At 38.2% G+C, this 23,735-nt stretch overlaps 1 protein-coding gene across 1 annotated transcript in view; it reads right to left on the bottom strand.

Moving 5' to 3' along the window:
* LOC122811611 (zinc-binding protein A33-like) overlaps positions 1 to 20,404 on the bottom strand; it is a 164,509-nt gene extending 144,105 nt beyond the window's left edge. The window contains exon 1 of the mRNA XM_044083575.1: positions 19,830 to 20,404. Coding sequence (XP_043939510.1) covers positions 19,830 to 20,315 — 486 coding nt within the window. The 5' untranslated portion in view covers positions 20,316 to 20,404. The remainder of the gene's footprint in view (positions 1 to 19,829) is intronic.
* Between the last annotated feature and the right edge of the window lie 3,331 nt (positions 20,405 to 23,735).

Below are 23,735 nucleotides of genomic sequence, written 5' to 3'. Positions count from 1 at the left end.
TTAATGCTCAGAAAAATAATTAGGAGAGGGGAAGAGGAGGGAGAAAGTAAACTGTAAGTAAAACATTTTTTTCTTAATGGTACTATTTTTATAGTGCATGATTTTCTTTGCATGCAACAAAGTAAAGTTTTCTCGGTTATTTTTAAGTGCTCCTGTTTCTTTTTTATTTCTCTCCATTACCACTTTCTCCTTGTTCAGTTTTAAGAAATGTAGGCACTGCAATGTAAAAAAAGAGAACAAAAGCCTGGTTAAAAAAAGCATGACAAAAGAAAAATTTGTGTGCTTTTTCTCATTATTGCATAGGGGAATGACTGGATTAAGGCCATTAGCTTGATTTAAAAACAAGTTTGAAGAGAAGCAAGTAAATGAAAAAGAATATTGAATATTATAAGGCATTTTTTCTAGTAAATATATGTATGCTTAGTAGCAATTCTCTATCTGGTACTCGTGTCTCCAGGAGACATTCTAATAAAGAGAAATGACTGGGAGTTAATGTTCACTGAGAGTATTTAAGTAAGTGTTTACAAAGCTGGGAGAGCTATAAAGATAAGAAAAAAAGACAGAAATTAGTTCAAGCATATGCTGTACCATGCATGGTAGCATGGATATCCTTTCTTTTAGATTAACTCAAGTTTGTGAGTGTAGCTGTCAGTTTGGAACATCTGTTCCTATTAGAAGGGTAAAACTTCAATATTTGAAGATGTACATAGTTTTGTGTTATTATTAAGTTAATATGTTTTGGGGTTATTGAGAGGTGTTTTTTGAGAGCTTTCAATAAAACAAAAAGTTTTGTAAGATGTGACATAGGCTTAAATGGAGATGACAAGAAACAAATGTATAAAAGATCAACCTGTCAAACAGTGTATGCATGTAACACAAAAGCTGGAACTAGACATTTAACAAAAAAGCTGTTATACATAAAAGGTGGGAGTACTAACTTTTTAATACAACTATGCTTTCCGTAATGGCATTAAATGTCAATAGTCTCACAGATAAATACAAAAAAAGAAAGAGTAGTAAACTGTATTAAAACTGTAGAGTGCAAATAGCTTTGTCACAGGAGACACACTTGGAAAGAACTGAACATGCGAATTTGATAACAAAAGGTTTTCAGGATGGTTATTTAGCAGAACACCTGGGACAAAGGAAAAGAGGAGTACTTATATTAATTGCAAGAGGAACTCCAATAGTGATAGAAGAAGATAGAAAGATAATAATGATAGATTTGTAGTACTAAGGGGCTACTGGCAAAGGAGGAGGAGGAGGATTACACTGCCTTGTATTTATATTCCACCTAAAACTGCTATAATGGAGCTTAAGAAAATTATGGGAGAAATAATCAGCTTTCAGAAAGGATTATTACTTATAGGTGGGGACTGAAATTTGATTTGCAACAGTGAAAATGTGTCTGCTGGGCCGAGAAGGGAAAATATAACAAAGGAGGGTAGATTTTTTAAGAAATTTATGAAAATATTTGGCATGCAAGATGTGAATTCAGTACTAGAGTTCAGAGTGAATTTCCATATTGTTCCCCAAGATACATAAACTGGGTTAGGCTAGGCTAGACAGAGTTTACATTTCACAGGAACATATGCATGTAATGGAAGGTCTTGTTACATACCCAATAACTACTTCAGATCATGCGCCAATAATAACTAAAATAAAACTACAGGGCAATGAAATAAAAATGAGACACTGGTGCTTTCCATCTTATCTTAAAAGAGAGGAATTCAAGTAATGGGCAGTGGAAAATATTCAGGAGCTATTAGAGAAGATAGAAATTTCTTCTGAAAATATAGCTAGTGAGTGGGATAAAATTAAAGTTGTTGTTGTGTCTTTCAGCTTTTCCCGGTTAGGGGTGGCCACAGCAGAACTCTGGTCCGCTAATGATTGGCAGTAGATTTTTACGTGCCGAGTTGCCAGCCCTGACGCACAACCTTCAACGAAGGTATGCCCATTCATGCGCGTCTCCAGACAGAAGATGCTCTAGCTGAGAATCGAATGGGGCAACGTCTTGCTGTCAGGCGACAGCGCTACCGCAGCACCACCACCGTGGCGTTTAAAAATAGGGTGGAAATGAAAGAAAGAGAGATATGGTTACGAAGTAACAAGAATTATGTAGAAGGACTGACAAATGTTAAAGTACTGCAAAATGTGGGGAGTCCCACAGAGCAAGAGGAGGAGCAACTGCATAATACTAAACAGAAAATAAGAGATTACATTGATAATCTGCACATGTTTAGAAAGATTGCTGTTAAGCAACTGTTTTTTTTTTTTTATAATAAATCTAGAGCACAAAAACTTTTAGCACAATCACTCAGGCAACAGAAAGTAGAAAGGGCTGTCACCAAGCTTAGGGAACCTATAACAAGGAAGATAACAAGAGATCCTGCATAACTATTAGAAATATTTCGGAAATGCTGTGAAAAACTGTATAAAGCAGAGAAACATGGAACTCAAGAGAAGGTACAAATGGAAATGTTTATGGAAGAATTAAATATACCAAGGTGAGAGGTAGACGAGGCTCATATACTAGCCGAATAGGAGGTGATAAGATAAAAATGGTGATGTATAACCTAGCTACAGGAAAGTCCTCAAGAATAGATTGTATTTCTGTAGAAATTTGGAAGCTATGAGGGAAAATAATTTAAAGATTTGGAAGGTTGTGTTTTAACAGTATTGGAAGAAGAGGAGAAACATCAACAACTTGGAAGAAACCGGTGGTAGCTTTAATACCTAAAGAGGGTAAAGATCCATCAGATCCAGCTATATACAGGCGTATTTCAGTACTAAATCATGATTATAAAGTGTTTATGTATTTAATGGCTAAACGAATGGCAAAAGTGATGCCAAAATGAATAGATATGGATCAATGTTGTTTTGTGGAGGGGAGGCAAACATTCAACAGCATTAACAGAACTTTGATGATCCAGAGGTAAGCAGAATATAAGAAAATACCACTGTTGTTGGTAGGTCTTGATGCAGAAAAAGCATTTGACAGAGTAAGCTGGGACTTTATGAGCAGGGCAATGGAAACATTTGCATTCTTTGAAAAATAATAAGGTTGATTAGGAGGTTATATGAGGGGATCAGAGGTGAAAATTAATCTTGGTGGTTTCCTCTCTGATAATTTCTGCTTGCGCAGAGGAACTAGGCAGGGGTATCCTCTTTCTCCTTTGCTATTTGCTTTACATTTAGAACCATTGACAAAGAAAATAAGGGACTTGGAAATTCAAGGATATAATTGGCATGGTAGTCAAGAAAAGCTAGCTCTATTTGCAGATGATATTATTTTATACCTGATAAAACCAGAAAAGGACATTACAGTGTTGTGGAACATATTGATACAGTTTCAAATGTTTTCAGGATACAAAATTAATGAAGTTAAAACAAAGGCAATAGTGGTAAATTATGTAGCCACACACAAATTGGTTCAGCAATATCCATATTTATGGGAACACGATAAAATGAAGGATTTAGGAGTATGAATTAAAAATGATTCCAGTGTGGCAGCTAAGGATATGTGGAAAGAGATTAAACAAAAGATAATACAAAAGGTGAGTAATTGGAAACTCTGTTATATGGATATGGATAGTAAGATACAAGCAGTTAAAATGTTTTTAGACTCTTTAATGTTTTACACAGGTCAGACATATTTTTATCAGAGGAAACATTGTGGATAGCAGTTAATAAAGAACTGAAGAATGTTATCTAGGAGGGAAGACGGCAAAGTGTCAAATGTGATAAGTTGATTCTTCCAATAGAACAGGCCAGATTGGGATTACCCAATTTAAAAGTGTATTTCAGAGTTACACAGTTAAGGCTCCTATACATAGCGCAAACTGAAACCTATAATTCAAAGTGGAAAGTGATGATGATGAAACAGGGGGAAGCTCAAGAAGGAAAGACTGGGATTTTGGATGTAGACCTTTAAGGAGAATAACAATAATCATACAGAATATTGTATTCATAAAGTAGCAGAAAGTATTCTAAGAACTAAGCCAGCTCGGGATTGGAGAAAGGAGATTCTGCCAATAGGGATGACTGCTTTTAGGGATACAGACAATATGAAAGAGAGGGCTAAAATTTGTTGAAGAAAACTGGCAAAGGCACCAAGGTGTTGGGAGCAAATAACTAGAGAGGGAATGGTAATAGAATAGGATGATACCAAGAATTTATTTGGACTGCAGGTTAGAGATTGGCTTCCCTATCAAGGAGGAGTATAGACAAAGAGAAAGAAATAGGGGTTCCTAAACAAAAGACCAGCACTGGTAGAGTTTTTATCAGAATCATTCTAAAACAAAAGATGCTGTTAAAAAAGGAATAATTAGTGGAATAAATAAAATATTGCATGATAACTATAAGAATAAAACTTTCTGTTAAAAAAGGGATAAATAGTAGAGTATATAAAACATTGCATGATAACTATAAGACTCAATCAAAGGAGGTTAGAAAAGATTGGAAAGAGAGATTGGATAAGCAATTCACAAAGAAACAATGGGAGAAATATGTTTGTCTCCCAAAAATGCAACAAAATATAGAAGATTTAAGATTTTTGCTTGGAAATGTTTACATAGATATCTTTATGGGTCTCCTTTTGATTATTGAAAACACACTTTCTCGACAACCAGAAGATCAAACCCATTTAAGCAAAAGTACACTAAATCGAAAGTGCACTTTCGCTAAAGCTGGATCTCTGAAGCACATTATAGTGGGGATAAGAAAATATATCCTTTTCCCCAATGTAGTATGATCTTGGAGTTAGTATATTTAAGTGGGGGGTGCAGGGAGAGATTGCCCCCCCCTGCAAAATACTGTTTAAAGTAATTTTATTTTGTTTGTTTTTTGTTTCAGTTCGGATAAGCGGCTTTTGCGAAAGTGCACTTTCGATGTAATGCACTTTCCCTTTAATGAGCCTCAGTGTTTCCTGTTTGAGATAGTGGAATTTCGATCAAGAAACATAGACCCATCTTTATACCCCAAGTAGACTCCTGAGAATTTTTCCTTAGGTTGCCAGCATATGCTTGAGGTGTGATGGGGAAGAGTGGTAATTGGGAACGTATTTTCTGGGAGTGTAATGAGCTGGCAGACTTTAAAGATTCACTGCAGACAACTCTATCAGAGATACTGTGTGAGCAAATTGGTGTAACTAGGAAATATTTCTGAGATATGAAACAGAATCATAATTGTCTAGACATAGTAAAGCCTTGCTGAGTCTAATTATGGTGGCTGCCAAAAAAGCAATTACTAAAAAATGGAAATCAAAGTCTAAACCAACTTTACTAGAGGTAGTGAATAGAATAACAGGGGTAAAACAACTGGAACTGGGATCTTTAGAAAAGGATAGGAGCAAATTACATAGGAAAAACTGGAACTGTGGGAACAGTACATAAAGGGGTGGAGTGAGGTTTAAAAGAAGGCAGGATTTGAATGAGCTATGTAATGTCTGACTGACAATATTTGGGAAGATTGTAAGTGATGTATAATGTCTGCAGCTAAAATTATGTCAGTATGGTTTGTGATGTCAAATGCTTGCAGTTGCGATTGTGTCAATATGGTTAGTTTTCATTTATATAAATGTATGATTGCATATGTCATAAGTGATAATTTAATAAAGATGTTTTATGTTAAAAAAACTAAATGGCTAGAAATGCATATTTTTATCATTCAGCAAGTATGACTTCACACTGTAACTATCATATTGACAGCATATCCCTGAAAACTGAACCCATAGTCAGGGATATGGAAACCCAGTGAAAAACAACAAACTGTCCTTGATTACCATGTATCTACTTTTGTAAGGAAGTTCCTTTTTATTACCTAACTTTTATTAAATGGAATGGCAAGAAAGTAAGGAAATTGCAAATTCAAGGATATAACTATTTTGATAATCTTTACATTTAGCTTTATTTGAAGTTGATATTATTTTGCTCTTTATAAATCCAGAAAAAGACAGTTCATTGTTGTTGAACATTTTGAGGCAGCGCCAAGTCTTTTCAGGATATAAAAATGAAGGAAGATAAAACAAAGGCTATGATGTAAACTTTGTACCAACAAATGAAGTGGTTCAGCAATACCCATATCTGTGGAGTCATGAAAAGATGAAGAATTTAGATGTATGGGTTTAAAGGGATTCTATTATGACAGCTATTTATATGTGAAAATAGACAAAAAAGATAACCAAACAGTTGAGAAGTTGGAAGCTGTTGATTATGGATATGGATAGTAAGATACAAGCAGTGAAAATATTTCTAGACCCTTTAGTTTTATATACAGATCGGGGCATTTTTATCAATCAGAAGAGAAGTTGTGGACCTCAATTAATAAAGAGTTGAAGGAATATATTTAGGTGGGCAAGAGTTAAGGAGGATATTGTATTGTTACAAATGGTTTCATATTACCACTCTTTGTTTCTGTGGTTTATGAATATTATTTTGAAAACATCAGAAGAGGGTAGAAAAGATTGGTAAGAGAGAATGGAAAAGCAGTTTATAAAGGAACAGTTGGAAGACATCTTCATGGCTCCCAAGTATGCAACAAATGTTATACTCCAAGCAGATCTCAGAGAATCTTCCTCTGGTAGATAGCAATTGTTGGAGGTATGCCGGGAAAGAGAGAGGTTATTGGAAATTTGTTTTTGGGAATGTAATGACTTGGCAGATTTAAAACATTTTCTACAGAGTACTATGTCAGAAATGTTTGGGGAGCAAATGATTGTAATTAACAAAATAATTCTTTTGAGCTGGGATACAGAATCTGGAATGCCTAAACATAATTATTATAAGGCCTTGCTAAGTTTAATGCGATTGATTGCCAAAAAGCAATTAGTAGAAAATGTAAATCAAAATGTAAACCCGTCATAACTGAAGTACTGAATGTTGTAAAGGAGATAAAAGAATTGGATATGATTGTTTCGAAAAGAGAGCAAATTACATAGAAATGAATGGAATTTGTAGGAAAAATATATTCAGAGTAATGTTCAGGAGAATGAATGAAAAGGGAAGGCAGGACCTGGAACAGTTTATATACTATCTGAGTGAATCATTATTTATAAAGAAAACATAGGCTTATAATGCAGATACTAGTGAAAATGTATGCAATGACTTGCTTTCTTTTGTATAATTGCATATGTACCCATGTAATTGTTAACACTGAGTAATTTTAGTAAAAGGTAAATTTCCCCACAGCAAGTGCAGCACATATTTTGCTCTAATCCCCCCCCCCCCCCCACAGGGGAGTCTCCAGGAGACACTCTAGTCGACTTTTGGCCCTCCAGTATGCTTTATGCTTACCCACCGCTACCTCTTATTCCAAAATTCTTACAGAAAGCCAGTCGGTTGAAGAACTCGGTAATCCTCATTTCCCCCTTCTGGCCTAGCTAGGTGCTGCTCCCCTTCCTTTGGTCTCATCCTCATTATCCTCCATGGATACTGGACCCCAGTCCAGACCTTCTTTCACATCCTTCCAGGATGAAGCATTCCAATATTCCAGCAATTCCATTTAAAGCTAGACAGCCTAGACTTTTCTCCCCAGTTCAACACATACTTTTATCTTCCCAGAAAGCTTCTAGTAGGAAGCTCTACAAAAGTAAATGGAACAGATTTTCAGTTCTGGCTCTTGAGAAAGCAATTGGGTCTTTTACTCCTCCTGTTTCTTCAGTTATAGAATTCTTAGCCTTTATTTTTCAGGAAGTTGTTAGTTTATCCACAGTCAAAGTACATTTAGCAGACATATTAAATTTTCATTCAGGAGAAAATAACTTCCTTTCTAGCTTCTTTTAAATTGTCCAAGACTTTTCTAAAAGGCACCTTCTTACACAGACCTAGTGAAAGATCCGTCTTCTCCTTGAAATTTTGACAGTTGTACTTCAGGGGTTGAGACAACCTTCTGAACCTTCAGCCAAAACTGATTTAAAATTTTTTTCTTGGAAAACAGCATTTCTAGAAGCAATTAAATCTACGAGGAGAATTTCAGAACTCCAGGCTATATCATTCAAATCCCCTTACATTGTTTTTCACAAAGACAGAGTTACCTTACAAACCAACTCTTCCTTCTTCCTAAAGGTAGCCTCTGAATCAGATGTTATTCAAACAATTATTTGCCTGTTTTCTTCCCTACTTTTTCAAATAATGGAGAGTACATGCTGCATCTTTTATATATACATAGACAGCTATGTTTTTATCTACACAGAACAAAATATTTCAGGAAACAGACAAGTTGTTTGTTTCTTTATCACTGAGCAGAATGGGATCACCATTTTCTAAAGTTAGCCTGGCCAAATGGATTACTGATTGCATTTCATTTATAAATACTCAGAAGTGCCTCTCTCTGTCTAAGCCTCCTAAGGCACATTCAACTAGATCCATGGCTACTTCTTCTGCCTTCTTGTATAGAGCTTCCATTGATGGCATTTGTGCAGTAACTACCTGGTCCAATGCTCATACCTTTATTACTCATTAGAAACTAGATTTAATTTCTAGAAGCAGAGTTGCTTTTGCTTCATCAGTTCTCAAATATATCCTTCCATGAGGACCACCCAAGATTCACATAGCTGGGACTATGTCCCATACATTAAGGAAGAATGAAAAGGACATTAAAACTATGTACTCACCATAACTGTGCATCTGTGTTGTCCATTTTCATTCTTCTTCAGTTCTCCACCCATCTTCCCCCTTCCAGTCATCTTCTGGAGTAATCTTATGTATGTTTTGGAACCTTTAGTTCTATTTAGTTAGTATCTAGTTTTATTTCTTTTCCATTCTGTATCTTGGTATCTATAAGGCAGCAAACTCGATCCAAGGTATTGTAGGATGGCTGGGGCATTGTGGGTAGAGACAGGAGCTCGAGAGTTGGATCCATATGTCTGTGATATGCAGCCAAGCTGGATCCATAACCCATATGTTGAGGAAAAAATGAAAATGGACAATACAGATGCATAGTTGTGGTGAGTACATAACTTTAATTTTAGTCCATGGCTCAGACACCAATGATTTGTCTGTGTTAGTCCTTCCTGGAGAACATTTGTGTCAGTGGAGGATTCTATGACTGCTTCTAATTTGCAGTCATCTGCAAATTTAGTCAGCCAGAGGACATTGACATTGTCCTTGATTTTATAGAAGTAAATGCCAAAAAAGAATTGCCCCACAAATGATTCCTGAGGGACTCCGCTTGTGACTTGCCTCTTTGTAGAGGTGGACTCCCCGATTCTAACTTCCTGAGTTCTGTCTGTGAGCTAGCTGGCTATCCCGTAGGTGACATAAGGGCTTATACCTAACCTCCTGAGTTTGTCAACAATGCCCAAGTGAGGTATTGTGTCAGATGCCTTGGCCAGGTCAGGGTAGGCAGTGTGAACCATTTTGCACTCATATGTTGCTTTGGTGACCTTCTTGTAGAAGTTCACCAGGTTCAGTAGGCATGACCTGCCATTAACATAACCAGATTGGGTTGGTTCCAGTTGTTGGTCGTTTCCCATGTCACTGATGATAATTTCCATAATAAATCTTTCTATGGCATTGCATATGAGACTAGTGAGACTTATAGGTCTATAGTTTCCAGGGACCATAGATGGCCCACCTTTGTGCAGAGGGATTATTTTTGCTGTTCTGCATTTGTGGGGCATGAAGCCTGTTTGGAGGCTACAGTTAGATATTTCCTGATGGAAGGTTGAGGGGGAGAGAGAGGTAAAGTTGGAGATGAATTTGTCTGCCAGTAGGTTTACTATATCTTTTGGTTCAGTATAGGTGGTTCCATTAGCAATGAGCTCTGCACACAGTTATGTATTGCCTTTGGGGTTGTGGACGTAACTAAAGAATGCCTTGTGATTGTTATTGGCCTGGAAGGCCAAATTTACTCACGATTTGGCTTTGATAGACCTTAATTGTCATCTGAGTTTTTTGTTTAGTTTAATGAGAGTGCTTTTATCTTGCTGGGTGCTTCAGCTCCTAATTTTTGCCATGATTTTTCCTTCTGTTATATAGCCTATTGAAGTTGTGATTCCACTAGGTTGGCTTGTTTTTTGAGTTCTGTAGTTCTTCTTGCTGGATACAGCTGCCTCAATGCATTTATTGCTATTGACACATGCTTGTATAGGGATTCTGTGAACAGTTCCACATAGGCAGCAGTGTTCTCAGTGTTTATGGGGGCTTAACATTTTGTCAGGTTGTCACTTAATAGAAGGATGTTAGTCTTAGAGTAGTTCCTGAATAGATTAGCTGAGGTTCCAGGTTTTATTTTTACTTCAGACAAGACCATTCTGTGGTGTGGCATTACCAGAGAAGACATTACATTAGTGGGTGTGCAGCACTCTCCCATATTAATGAGGACGACATCCAGTATGTTTGCACTCTTGATCGGTGTATTGACAATCTGATCCACGAAAATTTACAAAATCCAGGAATCTCTGTGCCTGTACATTTGGTGTCATATATGATTCCCAGTTAATAGTGGGGTTATTAAAGTTGCCCTTGAATATGGTATTGGGTTGGCTGGTGAGTGCTTCTAATAAGTTTAAATATATGTTATGGGTTTCCTGGGTCATAGAGGGGGACCTATAACTTGCAAGGAAGGGTTATGGTATTTTGCCTATGGTGATTTGAATGTGGAGAAGCTCAAGTGCATTGCCCTGTTTGACCAGACTTGAGGTGTATTTATTTTTGATGTTAATCAAGACACTTCCACCCTTAGTTCCCATCTGTGTTAGTAGCTGGTCTAAATGTGTGGAAGGCATTATAGCCTTTCACTGCTGGTGTGCTGTCTGCAGCTTTAAACCATGTCTAAGAGACTATGCAGATGTCAGAATTCTGTATGGTGAGGAGAGCTTGTTGGTAGTGTTTTTTTTTTTTTTGTGTTGTTGTTATTTAGACTCCTAACATTAAGCAGTAACACCTTTATATTTTCTTGGTTGTGATTTGCTATGTTGCAAGTACTTTCAGTTTGGCATTGCCTAAAAAAGCCATTATGGGGGAGGACACTGTTTTAGCTAATATTCAAAAGCCTTGAGGGAAGATGTGCAGGCCATCCTTGGCAAAGCAGTGTGGTCTGTTGACCATCTTCTTCCATGCTGACAAATATTGCACCCCTTTAGAATGATACCAGAAACTATATTAAAGTCAGTTGTCTACTGTTCTTATTGTGGCATAATCCTTTGAAAATGTAAAATGTATTCAGAGAGCTCGGTGATGTCTCTCTTCATATAGTCTAGGGAGGTACGTCTCAGGTCTTTTACACCCACATGGACTATGACTTAGTCATATTAGTACTTGTAGTCCAGTGACCTGAGTGAGTATGTAATGTGGCAGATCCTGGGCCCTGATAAGCAACTGACAATGTCTTTCTCCCGACTCAGCCTGGTGAGAGGGACTTCAGTGTGTCTCACAATATAGTCTCCAGTGACCAGAATTTTGGACTGTGTGGTAGCTTGCCTTATGGCCTTAGAAGTAGAGGTTCCATGAGATGTGGCTGTATGTGTTGCTGTGGGTGTTGTTTTGAAAAAAGTGCATTTGTGGCTGCTGAGGGTATTTGTTATGAGTACTTTGTCTAGGATGTCTATGAGGTTTAGGAAAGTTATGCCTCAGCATATTTGGATCTATGTGTCCGCTTTGAAGTGACATTGTATAAATACATCTCTCACATACCTTATCAGTTTGCACATACCTTATCAGTTTGAGAATTAACTGGTTGTCAGTAAACATGAGGCAATTTCCTCTAAGCTGGTAATAGAGATAGTGGGAAAGTTCATATCCATGGCAACAGGCCCTTTTTCTTGATTAAATGGTTGGAGTGAGAATATAAAGTAATCTGGTTTGCAACTCTGGGGGGCAGTACTTGTTACTGCAAACTAGTTGCCCTGTATGCAGCTAGGTATTGGTGAAATTTCAAGGGTGCTTTTTACAAGAAGTATGTCAACTCGAGGAGTCTGCATCTATACAGGGCCATGCCAAACACTTGCGGGGAAACTGATAAGAAGACCCTGATGATTTATGGATGAAGTATTTAGGGAGATATTCTGAAGTTAGGTTAGATAGCAGCAAATCAATCAGTACTTACTGAAAAGAAAGAATTAGCTTTGTCAAGAATTATGAAAAAAGGCGAGTCACCTGAACGGCTACTGCCTGGCTACTACTAGTGCTGGTCTCACTACAGCTTTGTGCTGCCAGGATACAATGCTCCTTTACTTCTTCTCTGACCAGAAGCAAAACAGTAGCACCAATCCCAAGATGAGAAGCAGACCACAGGCTGTTTATTGTTCAACAATTTTGTCGCAGGTGATGCAAGGGTCTGTAGGCTTGTTATAGCCTTTTTTCTGGTAGATGCCTTGAAAAGCAACCAGACCAATCAGGAAGATGCAAAATAGAGACTCACTTTCCAATCAGAAACAGTCAAGAATCAATACACTCTGTTCCTTCTCTCACCAGAAGCAAAATATAAGCACAAATTCCAAGCTGGAATCTATGAAGCAGTTATTAGGTTTTCTGGTTATCAGCAGTCTCCAGGAAATAAGGTCTCTATGTTCCTTCTCTCACCAGGAGCAAAACAGAAGCATTAATCCAAAGATGAATACTAACAGGCAGAATGTGGGCTCTTCAGTAATTGGTGGTCCTGGAGTAGATGTTATGATTTTAAATGTAAGATAGAAAAAATGGGTTAATATCCTAAGAGTTGCAGTGTGCAGTAAATGGTTAAATATGCAGGGCCGGTGCTAGCATTTTGGGGGCCCCCAGCAAGTGGTATGCTGGGGGCCCTACCTAGGAGGATGTAAGGTGTGCTCACGCCCCCTTCCCATTACTTCAGTCCTCAAAATTTGCTAGAAAACCAAATTGCTTTGAGGGACAGCTTACAATATCAAGCATGGTCTGAAACTGTATCAAAGCTCATACTCCCTACCAACAACCTCTCAGCACATAAGACATAAGATTAGGACTTTAAAACACCAAGCTTCTGAGCTAATAAAGATGTTAGAACAGATTTTGCAATAGAATGCATTGCATAAACCCACAATTTTTAGGGTAACAGACCAAAAATACCAGGTAAACATCTCAACATTGGACATCATTCTCGCAGCCCCTACCCCTGCCTAATGTTTTAGCTCATTTCTAGACAAAGCCAAAAATAATCACAGAACAAAGGCATAACATCAGTTTACTATTAAAAATTCGAAAGTCAAAATACAAGTAGTACTTATAACAGAAAAAGAAAGCAGAATAGTGCAATGGCCGGTAAAGAAAAATGTATGTGAATGTCGAAAATGCTGAATTCGACATTTTACGGCAGTTTCCGGAAATGCCATCCATTTCGTGCCATCCACTGTGAAACATGCTTCTGTGCCATCCAAACTAAACGAGTATAGCAATGTATGAACACTAAAACACATTGTACCATGTAAAAACATAATTTTCAATCAAATGTGTAGTAAATCAGAATAATCCATGTCCCAGTAAGTGCTGATTGAACATAACTCCCAAATACATAATGTACTGTACTATCATCACATTTTGAGTGAATGTAGACATCAAGAATATCAGTAGAATTTTCCAACTGATAGTATTAAAATGAGCAATGATGTGCCATTAGCTGCACAAATCCCAGAGGTGTAAATTCATCACATTTAGCTAATAAACGTTGTATCATATATTCTTTATCAGTTAATCTACGTTTCTTAGGTGAGGAAGGAACACAGCATAACATTTTTTGCTTAAGGTCTTCCATGTGATTCTGTCCTTGGCAGATAGCATGTAAAACATCCATGATATACAAGTCTTTCTTCCCTAGTAAATTCCTTAACCTGCGTTGCCAGCCTTCCACTGCATTCTGACTCCTTGGGTAGCCCATAGTACAAGTATCTGACTGATTCCAAAATGACACCTCAAACAGAGGAAGTTGTCTCTCAGAGGTATTACCACACATGCCATAATGTCTAGGACAACCTAAAATGTAATTATTCTTGAAGAAATCACATAAACCTGCACCTCTGTCACCCAAAGCCTCTTCAACTGAAGTTAATGTTTCCAATACATGTTCAGTATGTATGAATGCCAAAGCAGGAATCTGTTTACAAAATAAGGCAAACTGTGTGTCATTACCATACACTGTAGTCAGATTAAGCTTCTGTATTTGCCTCCACAGAATCTGGCACAGGTGAAACCAGCAACCTTTAGCTGTACTATTAGGAAGGTGCTTCACTATGCTATTCACAGCCCCTTTTTCAAAATCACATAGTACCATTTTAGGACATAATCGCTGTTGGAATTCTTCACAAATAGACAGCAATGTAGACCAAAACTGGTCTTAACACTCCACATTTTGAAGGGAGTATACCATAAACAACAGGCACAACTTTAGCATGTCCACTACCTTTCAAACTGCAATGCACTGAGTACACCTGCTTATATTCTCGAGTACTAATAGGAAAAGTCCCATCCACCAATACGAAGTCTGAATTACGTAGTACATTTAGATTAGTTTCCATTGTCATGATAACAACATCATTGTTATGACTCCTTAAGGCACTATGTTTAATGATAAACTGTCCCTGTTTTAAAGGCACCATTTCTGGGGTGAGATCCTTTAAACTAGCCAAATTCACTTTAGGTAGTGTACTATTCATACACCTAAGCCTACGTACACATTGTTTCAGTGCATCAGTATTGGTCATAGTAGTTACAACATCAGTCGACGTGCTTGCTAGAACCTCAGAGAGAATTCTACATGGATCCTCTAATGTCTGTTCAGCTCTCCTTTTAATTTTCTCATGAATCTTCGTTTGTTCTGCTCTTACAACATCAGTCGCATGAAAATGTTCAACACTTTTGAGTAATTTCTCACCACTATCCACTGTCTCAGTGATACACTGGCCCTTACATTTCTGCTTACATTTCAGTGTACAACACCAATAATTCCTCACTAATGTTTTTCTCTCCAGATAATACTGATAGCCATCTATGCACAGTATTGACCGTCCCTTTTGCGACATTACAGTGGAATAACTATTGCCAAGTACTCCTGGATAAGTCAATGCATGTTGCTCAACCATCTCATTACAGTACACCTATAATTAAATCACATTTTAAACATTACAAACTTACACATGTTCTGCTTAAGGATAATGACAAAATTCCAGTACACTAAACATGGTTTTGTACTACAACAAGCATGCATTGCCTATACGTAACATACATTTCAATGACATCAGTAAGTAATACCAGCACTTTAAGGACATGTACACAACATCAACCCCATCTGACACATCTATTCCTCTTATCGGAATGCATGATAACTATAATATTACCTATACATGCAGAAACTGTTAATAGTACTTTAGGTATTCATTCACATTTGCACATTACATAGTAAACATTGTCACTTTCACAACACTGTTAGCACTTTCTATGATCACAGTTCAAAAGATATAGGCATTTTGCATGCATCAATGTATATCAACTGTATGCATAAATACGCCTCAATAACAGTAGTTTCAGCAATAGTAATGCATTTCATTTCATGTCTACGGAAACATTTTACAACACAGATACATTCCTGTTTTATTCCACCTATGTCACCAGCATCAGATTGTGATACACTTACTAGTTATTCTTTAATACATCCAAAATGCTGCTTCCGAACGTAGTCTTGTACAGATTTGCCTATTGATACACTAGAACGCTGTGTTGACATCTATTACTATCCCATCCACGCAGTACGCACATTTTCCATGCATCCTAAATGTGAATACATGTCAGCGTCATTCCAAAGCACGAAACTAAGGTGATTCTGTCATCGTAAACAGCGGATACCTTTGTGTGATGATCATATGTGCGACTGCAAGTATTTTACGACAATATGGAGTTCGGAATTATGACCTGTCGACTATACCAGTATTCAGAGGTGTGTCTGACGAACATATTATAGGCATGTAAGTGAGCGCTGACATTATAATAGTAAACCCATAACATCAAAGATGGCTTTGGATATTGCTATTATAAACTTACAAAGGTACTAGAATTACAGAGTATGCATTAGTATGAATTAAAACATCAGTACATTCTGCAGAATTCTCATAGCCCCTACCTCTCAATGTTTCAGCATAATAATTCCAAATAAAACCAGAATTAATTGCAATGCAGAGATATAATGTTATCAATAGTTTTAGGCATTTGTTTTAAACATTATATACCTGAAGAAGCATTCTGTGAAAGTGCTTGTGTTGTATTTGTTCATTAAAGCATTTATTAACTGTAAATCTGGAGTTGCTGCTGACGTTTGTTTCATGCTATCACTTACCAATTTCTCATTGTTCTAAAACAGAAAGCTGGGGCCTTGCCTTTGCTGGTTTTTAAGTTTTATTTGTGGATTTTATCTGGTCTTTTGCAAAGGTACCTAGTTTGTTTTGGACTATTTTGTCTCTGCAAACTTATAAAGATGATACAACAAGTTTTCCATCAGTGTGCATTACAATACTTCCTGTACTTTCTACATTCTCACAGCCCCTACCCCCAACCTTTCAGCACAAGAACTCTGGACAAAACACAAAAGCATAAGACAAAAGCTAAAGATCAGGGAAAACCTTTAAAATGCTTATAAAAATGACTGAATGGGTTTTCCCATAAATGGGTTTTCCCATAATTTAGTGTATTACTTTGCTTCAATCTCAAAGTTTCGCTAGAAAACCAAATTGTTTTGAGGGACAGACCACAAATATCAAGCAAACAGTCCCACAGCTTTCACAGTACCCATACCTCCCACCCCCCACCACCACCAACCTCTTAGCACAGTAATTCTGGATGAAGCAAAAAGAAATAAACAAAAAAAAAGGAGAACACAAAGGAGTAACGTTAGGGATTTAAAACACTTTGCTTATGAACCAATAAAGATGCTAGTATAACAGATTTTGCAGTAGCATGCATTGCTTGAACCAACCTTTTTTTTTTATGAGAAACAGACCATAATTACCAAATAAACATTAGAACACCATTCAGCATTTTCACAACCCCTACCATCCTCCTAACCTCTGAGCACACCAATTCTAGATAAAGCCAAAAATAATTGCATAGCAAAGGCAGAGCATTGGGGATAGTTTTAAACATTGCTATTATAAATGTAGAAAAAATTGTAGAAAAGGGTTTGCATTAAAATTATATTTATGCACACAATTCTAGACAAAGGAAAAAAGCAGGGCAAAGGCATAACATCAGGCATTTCAACACTCATCTGATAAACTTATAAAGATGCTAGAACGGGTCTTACATTGCACGGACTCAAATTTTTCATGAGAGAGAGAGCAAAAAATGCCAAGCAGACATGAGGACATATTACAACATTCTCACAGCCCATACTCCCTCCCAACCTCTCAGCACAACAGTTCTGGACAAAGCAAAAAATCATAGCACAAGAGATAGTTGTAAATACTGATGTTACAAACTTAAAAAAAGAAATATTAGAATAACAGGGTTTGCATTAGTCTACATTAAATCATCATCTACATTTTCTCAGTCACTATCGCCCCACTACCAACCTATCAGCACAATTCCAAACAAAGCAAAAGTAAATAAATAAAAAATATGACTATTCTTATGCAGGACTGAGTAAAAAACTAGAATCTGGACATTAATTATCACAGACAACCCCCCCCCATCTCTTAGCACAAGAATTCTGGACAAAGCTAAACTAAAACTATTTAAACCAAATCCTCTCTCCACCTCCACCCCCCAATCCTCCAAGAATTCCGGGGACAGATATTATAATCCTCATCTCCCTGTGTAAACTCAGCAACTTACCTTTTTCTGTAGTGGAAGGCTGCAACTAATCCTCTACTCACACTAAATTAAAGGTTGACCCCTGATTGCTACTACACAGACCATTTCAGCCTTTTTAAATTTATCCTGAAGCGGACCTGATGGAGTGCAGCTTTCAGCTGACATAACGGCTTACAGGAAGGCAATTTATTAAAAGTTTTGATGGTGCCGCGAATTGTGAGATGCTGCTGTAATTACGAGTCTGAGAGAACCGGAATTGGGCAAAGAGGAAAGAGAGAACCACGGCCACTTGTGTGCAAGTTGGCTGTACATTGTTAGTGGGGGCCCTTGTGTGTGGGGAGATAACTGGGGGCCCCCCCACGGCTGCGGGTTTGGCGGGTGCCAAACGCCGGCTATGTAGATATGAAAGAGAGGTAATGTAAGCTTTAGCTATCTAAGTGGAGAACCACTAATTTTAAAAGAGCAAGATAGATTGGAAGGGGCTGGGCACTTTGTACTCTGGGTCTATGGAATACAGTAGGATGGCTAATAAATGTAAATAGCTCAAGGGTTGTGACATCACAAAATGATAATCTTGTGCTTACTCAAAATAGCCAATGAAAGAGGAGAGGAAAGAAAATACATGGTCAAATTAACATAGGCATCAGGTAAAAAGACAGTTATGTTTAAAAACACAACAGCACCAGGGTGGGAGGGAATTTAATTTCTGTGTGACTCACAAGAGTCACAGCATGGGTGGGTCTCTTTAGTTTAAATACACAAAAGAAGAATAAAGTAATACACAGTAGAAAGCAAATAAATCATAATATACCCAATAGAAGAAGGCAGTGAAGCACATAAAAATACTAGAAAGCTAACACAAAATAAACTTTCCCTCACAGGAATCTGTGGCAGATTCTGAGTTAGCTTTCCAGAGCATAAACATAAGCATAAACTTAAGGCAGCCTAACTTACACAACCCCCAGTCCTATGCTTATGAGCCTTTACATTAAATTGAGCAAGGTCCTGATAAACACATTAAAATCAGTTGAACAGTTATTCTTTACTTATAAGTACTTTTCCTAGAAGCACTCACATGTTCTCCTTTACTCAAGCATATTCTTCATGCACAATACTCTTGTAGTGCATGGGGCAGGGTAATTATTCTCCAATATCCGGAAAAAGACAAATCTGTTAAGGGCTGTTATAGTGCAAGACCTATTCTTAACAATTGTTAAGCACCTCTGCACAACTTGTTAAGATCAGGTATCGCAATAGACAGTGAACCATGGCAGCTCTCAATATGTTGATGTTTGCATGCAGTGGGATGAGAGCCTGTTTACATAGAAAATCATACAAACCTTGAATTGGAATCCGTTACTGAAACATTACGGAAGCTTGCAGAGATTGCATTGTGCAGTACAGAATGGGTATGAATTAAATTAAATCTCACAATGGAAATACAAAATATCTGTTGCAGCTGTGGGTCATAGAGTCATAATGAATGATAATACTTCACACTTAAGAGTTACATAAATAAACTTACTTATCAGTGACTTCTACCTATTTGCCATGATGTTTGCAAGAAGGGATCTTCATATAGACTTTGTAAATTAGTTAGCTTTTCTGGTTCAATGCTGCTTGGTATAAAGATTAATTTGGTAAGTCAGCAGGCAAATCAGAAAGGAGATGTAGATTTATTTGTCTTTATTTATTTATGCACACGCGAGGTAGCATTTTTAGTGAAGTCCTGAGGAAAGAACTTCAAGACCATAAACAACAACAAGAAATCAGCAAGTTATATTATACAGTTATGGACATGATACAGTTAAATAATGTGTGTGTGTGTGTGTGTGTGTGTGTGTGTGTGTGTGTGTGTGTGTGTGTGTGTGTGTCTGTGTCTGTGTCTGTGTGTGTGTGTGTGTGTGTGTGTGTGTGTGTGTGTGTGTGTGTGTGTGTGTGTGTGTGTGTGTGTGTGTGTGTGTGTGTGTGTGTGTGTGTGTGTGTGTGTGGGGGGTTTCTATTTGCAGCTTATGCTCATGTTCACTAGTCTGTTTCCAGCACTGAAGTTTAGAGAACTTGAAAGTTAAATGCAGTGTTTACCTTATAAATCTTGACAGCATCTTCAACTGCAATGAGTCGGTGGCCTCGATGATGTAGCCCATCTCGGCACTGCTCACATAAAAGCTTCTTATCTGTCTGACAGTAGAAAGTTGGATTTTCTCTGTGTTCATCACAGATATGAATCTGATCAGAAGCATCTCCAGATCTCAGAGAGTCGTGGCCAGAAACAGATTCTTGTCCACCAGTATCCTGCACTGGATTCTCATTAAGTTTGTCCAGTTTCATAGACCTGACTGTTTCTGCCATGTTGGCCAGGGCACAGTTGTTGATGAGTAGCTGTTCCTGAAAGACCTGACGGCACTGTGGGCAACGGCTTTCCATGTCCCCACTGTCCCAAACTAAGGTGATGCAAAGACGGCAAAAGTTATGCCCACATGCCAGTGTAACAGGGTCGCGAAAGAGCTCTAAGCAGATGGAACAGAGTAGATCCTCTGCCAGTCCTCGTGCTTGCTCCATGGTTGCCATCTGTATGTGTCCTTTAAGCTTTGCTTTATCTGCATGTGCTCTTTAAGCTTTGCTTCTGTTTTGTTTTCATATCTCTGCGTCAGTACAAGCACCTTAAATAGATACTGGAACAGCTGGTTTTTCTGGATAAAGGAGATTTTGGTTTCATGTGAAGAACCTGACACCTGTACTTACAAGGACGACTTCTTAAATTATATGTACATTAGTGGCAAATTTTGTTCTGCAACATTTTTTGCATTCTTTGTCTCTCTCTCTCTCTCATCTTTCTTTAGTTTTCATTCTCAGTCTGTTTCTGTCTCTTGCCTCCAGAATTTACTGCTACAGATCTCTTACCCACCTTATCCACAGCAGTTATGTGCACTCTGTAACAGAGAGGGTTTCAAAGTTATATTTCCATGTCATGAACTGTAACTAGTGCAAGAATATTTGGCCTTCCGCTGTGAAAACCATTTTGTAAAGTAACAGTGTAACCACACACAAGCAATGAAGTACTTCTTATATACAAATACAGATTTATAACTGTATCTGTTCTGTGGCCTTTGATTCCTGGTTTCTGAAGTAGTGAAAAGAAAGAGTTAAGGAATAAAGGTGCTGTGCAAAATAAATAATTACCCTACCTCTGTGACTTACTAACAGATTCCACCACTACTTCTGGCGCAGACTTTCACCATTAGATCTTGCATACCTAATGAGAAATATCTACGTAGATTTATCAACAAGCATTGCAGTTACTCCATCTGTCACTTTAATATCCCTTCCTTGCAGTGTGCCTCTTGAGGGAAGCAGCTCTCATCTTAAGTCACTCTCCAGTGATAGCACAGAAAAAAATGACATAATGTACAACTAAGTAATGTACCTTTTCTTTATCTAATCGATTTGTACTCTGAACCAAAAGGAAAAAGTTGCACTGGTCCAAGGACAAAAGACTTCAGAATACAGAGGTGAGGTGATTCTCTTCTGCAGACCAAAACAGCTTTTACAATACAGCTTACTCAGATTTTTAGACTACATTAGCTCTTTGTTAAGTAATAATAAATTGAAGCAAAAATCCTAGTTATAGGCTATTCCACTGTAAGCCTTACTGATGTACCACTTACGAGGCTGTGGAAGGAAAGAGCGATGGTTAGTTGCTTGACTGGTGCCAAGATTCTTCAGATCACATATGCAAGTGGTATTGTTACTGCTTTATGAAGGTATAAGGACATTGGACACTGTTGCTGGCTTTTTAACCGCATGGCTACTTTTCAGCTATGTGACTCATTTGTCATGGTTAAGCATTCAATTAAGCTGCAGTAATTGACTCCACTGGGATGTCATTATTAAATATGGTGGTAATGCCTGTGTGCATGTATGTATATAATGCACACACACACATGTATAGTAAAGCTCTGCAGTTAAATTGGAGGGGGGTGCTTATACCAGATTCACAGCTTTTGGCCTGGGGATGGCTCTCCCAAGCTAGTATCCACTCTGTTACAAGGGCAGGAAGGCATTTTTGATCTTCCCACCTTCATTGTGCATTGATTTTGTGGGGCGTTTGTGCTGGTGCAAAGCATTAGGATTACTGTTATTTTGGAGATCCTTAAGAGTGCTATACTATGGTATATTGGCAATTCCATTTCTACTAGTTCTTTTACAAGACAAAAATTTCTATGACACTTGATTGCATTCACTTTATAGCATAACTATGTTATCAAATTCTTTACAATATGATGCCCTTACACCTGCTGCATGTGCATATTAAGCTTAGATTAGTTCGAGATTGTTTTTGTTTTAATTCATGTAAGTTTATTTTTACTCACCTGGATCTATTTTTTTTCATAATTCATGCATGTACATAAAATTGTTTTTTTTTTTCCCTCATATATGCCACCCTTGAACTATCTGGAGCTCTGTTATGTAAACTTATAAATGCATCAATGGGACCTGACGGTATCCCGGGTTGCGTGCTACGTGAACTCCAAGAGGAGCTAAACCCGCACATAAAAATGGAAGTTAACCTTAGCCTTACTACAGGATATGTACCTGAACACTGGCGTTCAGCAACAGTGGTCCCACTCCACAAAGGAGGCACCTCTACAGACCCTTGTAACTACCGCCCCATAAGCTTAACCAGCTTGGTCTGCAAAACTATGGAAAGAATCATTATGGAACTCATAAACAGAGACATTGGGGACCTACAGACACTTGATCCCACCCAGTTCGGCTTTGTAAAGGGCAGATCCTGCCTTTTGAACCTGGTTGACTTTTTTGAAACAGTCACTAGAGCCATTGACGAGGGCAAAGCAGTCCATACAGCCTACCTGGACTTGGCTAAAGCTTTCGACACAATACCCCACTCAGGCATCATAGACAAGCTCAACAGCTTAAATGTAAATCCATATGTCACAAGATGGGTTGCAAACTGGCTAAAGGATAGACCCCATAAAGTCAAAATCGCTGGAGCCATGTCAGACTCAAAGCCAGTCACAAGTGGTGTCCCACAGGGCTCTGTCCAGGGACCCCTCTTGTTCAGCATTTATTTCTCAGATGCGAAAGCAAACATGGGAGGGTTGTGGCTGACAAAGTTCGCAGATGTCTGCAAACTAGACGCCATAGTCGATACACCAGCTGACACATACATCCTACAGAAAGGCCTCACTGAAACGGACAACTGGTGCCGGAGTCATGGCCTTAAACTAAATGCCAAAAAATGTATAGTCATCCTCTTTGGGAAAAACAAAGTACCCACAAATTATCACATAAACAGTAACCCACTGAGTACAGAAAAAGTAATCAGAGACCTGGGGACCCAAGTCGATAGTGACCTCTCATTTGACACCCACATTGCCAAAGTGGTTAGAAAGACTTTCTACCTTGCCCACCTTATCATGAAGGGATTCACATCCAGATCAAAGGAGGTCATTGTACCCCTATACTCCTCCCTTATCAGGCCCATGATTGAGTACAATGCTCCATTTGGTATGTACCTCACCCGGCACTTGCAACAGCTGGAGAGACCCCAAAAGTACCTCACCAAGAGGATCAAGGGTCTCCAACATATGTCATATGCTGCCACACTAAAGAAACTCCAGCTCTATTCAGTAGCATACCGCCTACTCAGAGGTGATCTGCGCCTGACGTACAAGGCCATGTCCAATCAGCAATTGATGGGCATGCTCCACCTCAAAAAATCCAAATCCATCAGAACCACGAGAGCTAAAGATTTAAACCTCAGCACAAATATGAATAGGACATGCTGGAGGGACAGATTCATAACTCAGAGGCTTCCCATACTCTGGAACAGAATCCCAGTTCATGTTAGGCAGAGCCCCTCACTGACTCTCTTCAAGAGAAATCTTGACAAGTGGATGGGAGATCGTAGGTTTACCCCGGGGGTCATCTCTGTATCACTACTAGACAGAGGCACAGTAAACTAAT

The sequence above is a fragment of the Protopterus annectens genome, chromosome 9.part0 (genome assembly GCF_019279795.1).
Source record: "Protopterus annectens isolate FY-2018-M chromosome 9.part0, PAN1.0, whole genome shotgun sequence".
Taxonomy (NCBI): Eukaryota; Metazoa; Chordata; order Ceratodontiformes; family Protopteridae; genus Protopterus; species Protopterus annectens.
Note: the sequence above shows the minus strand (reverse complement) of the source record. Positions and strands in the feature narration are given on the sequence as shown.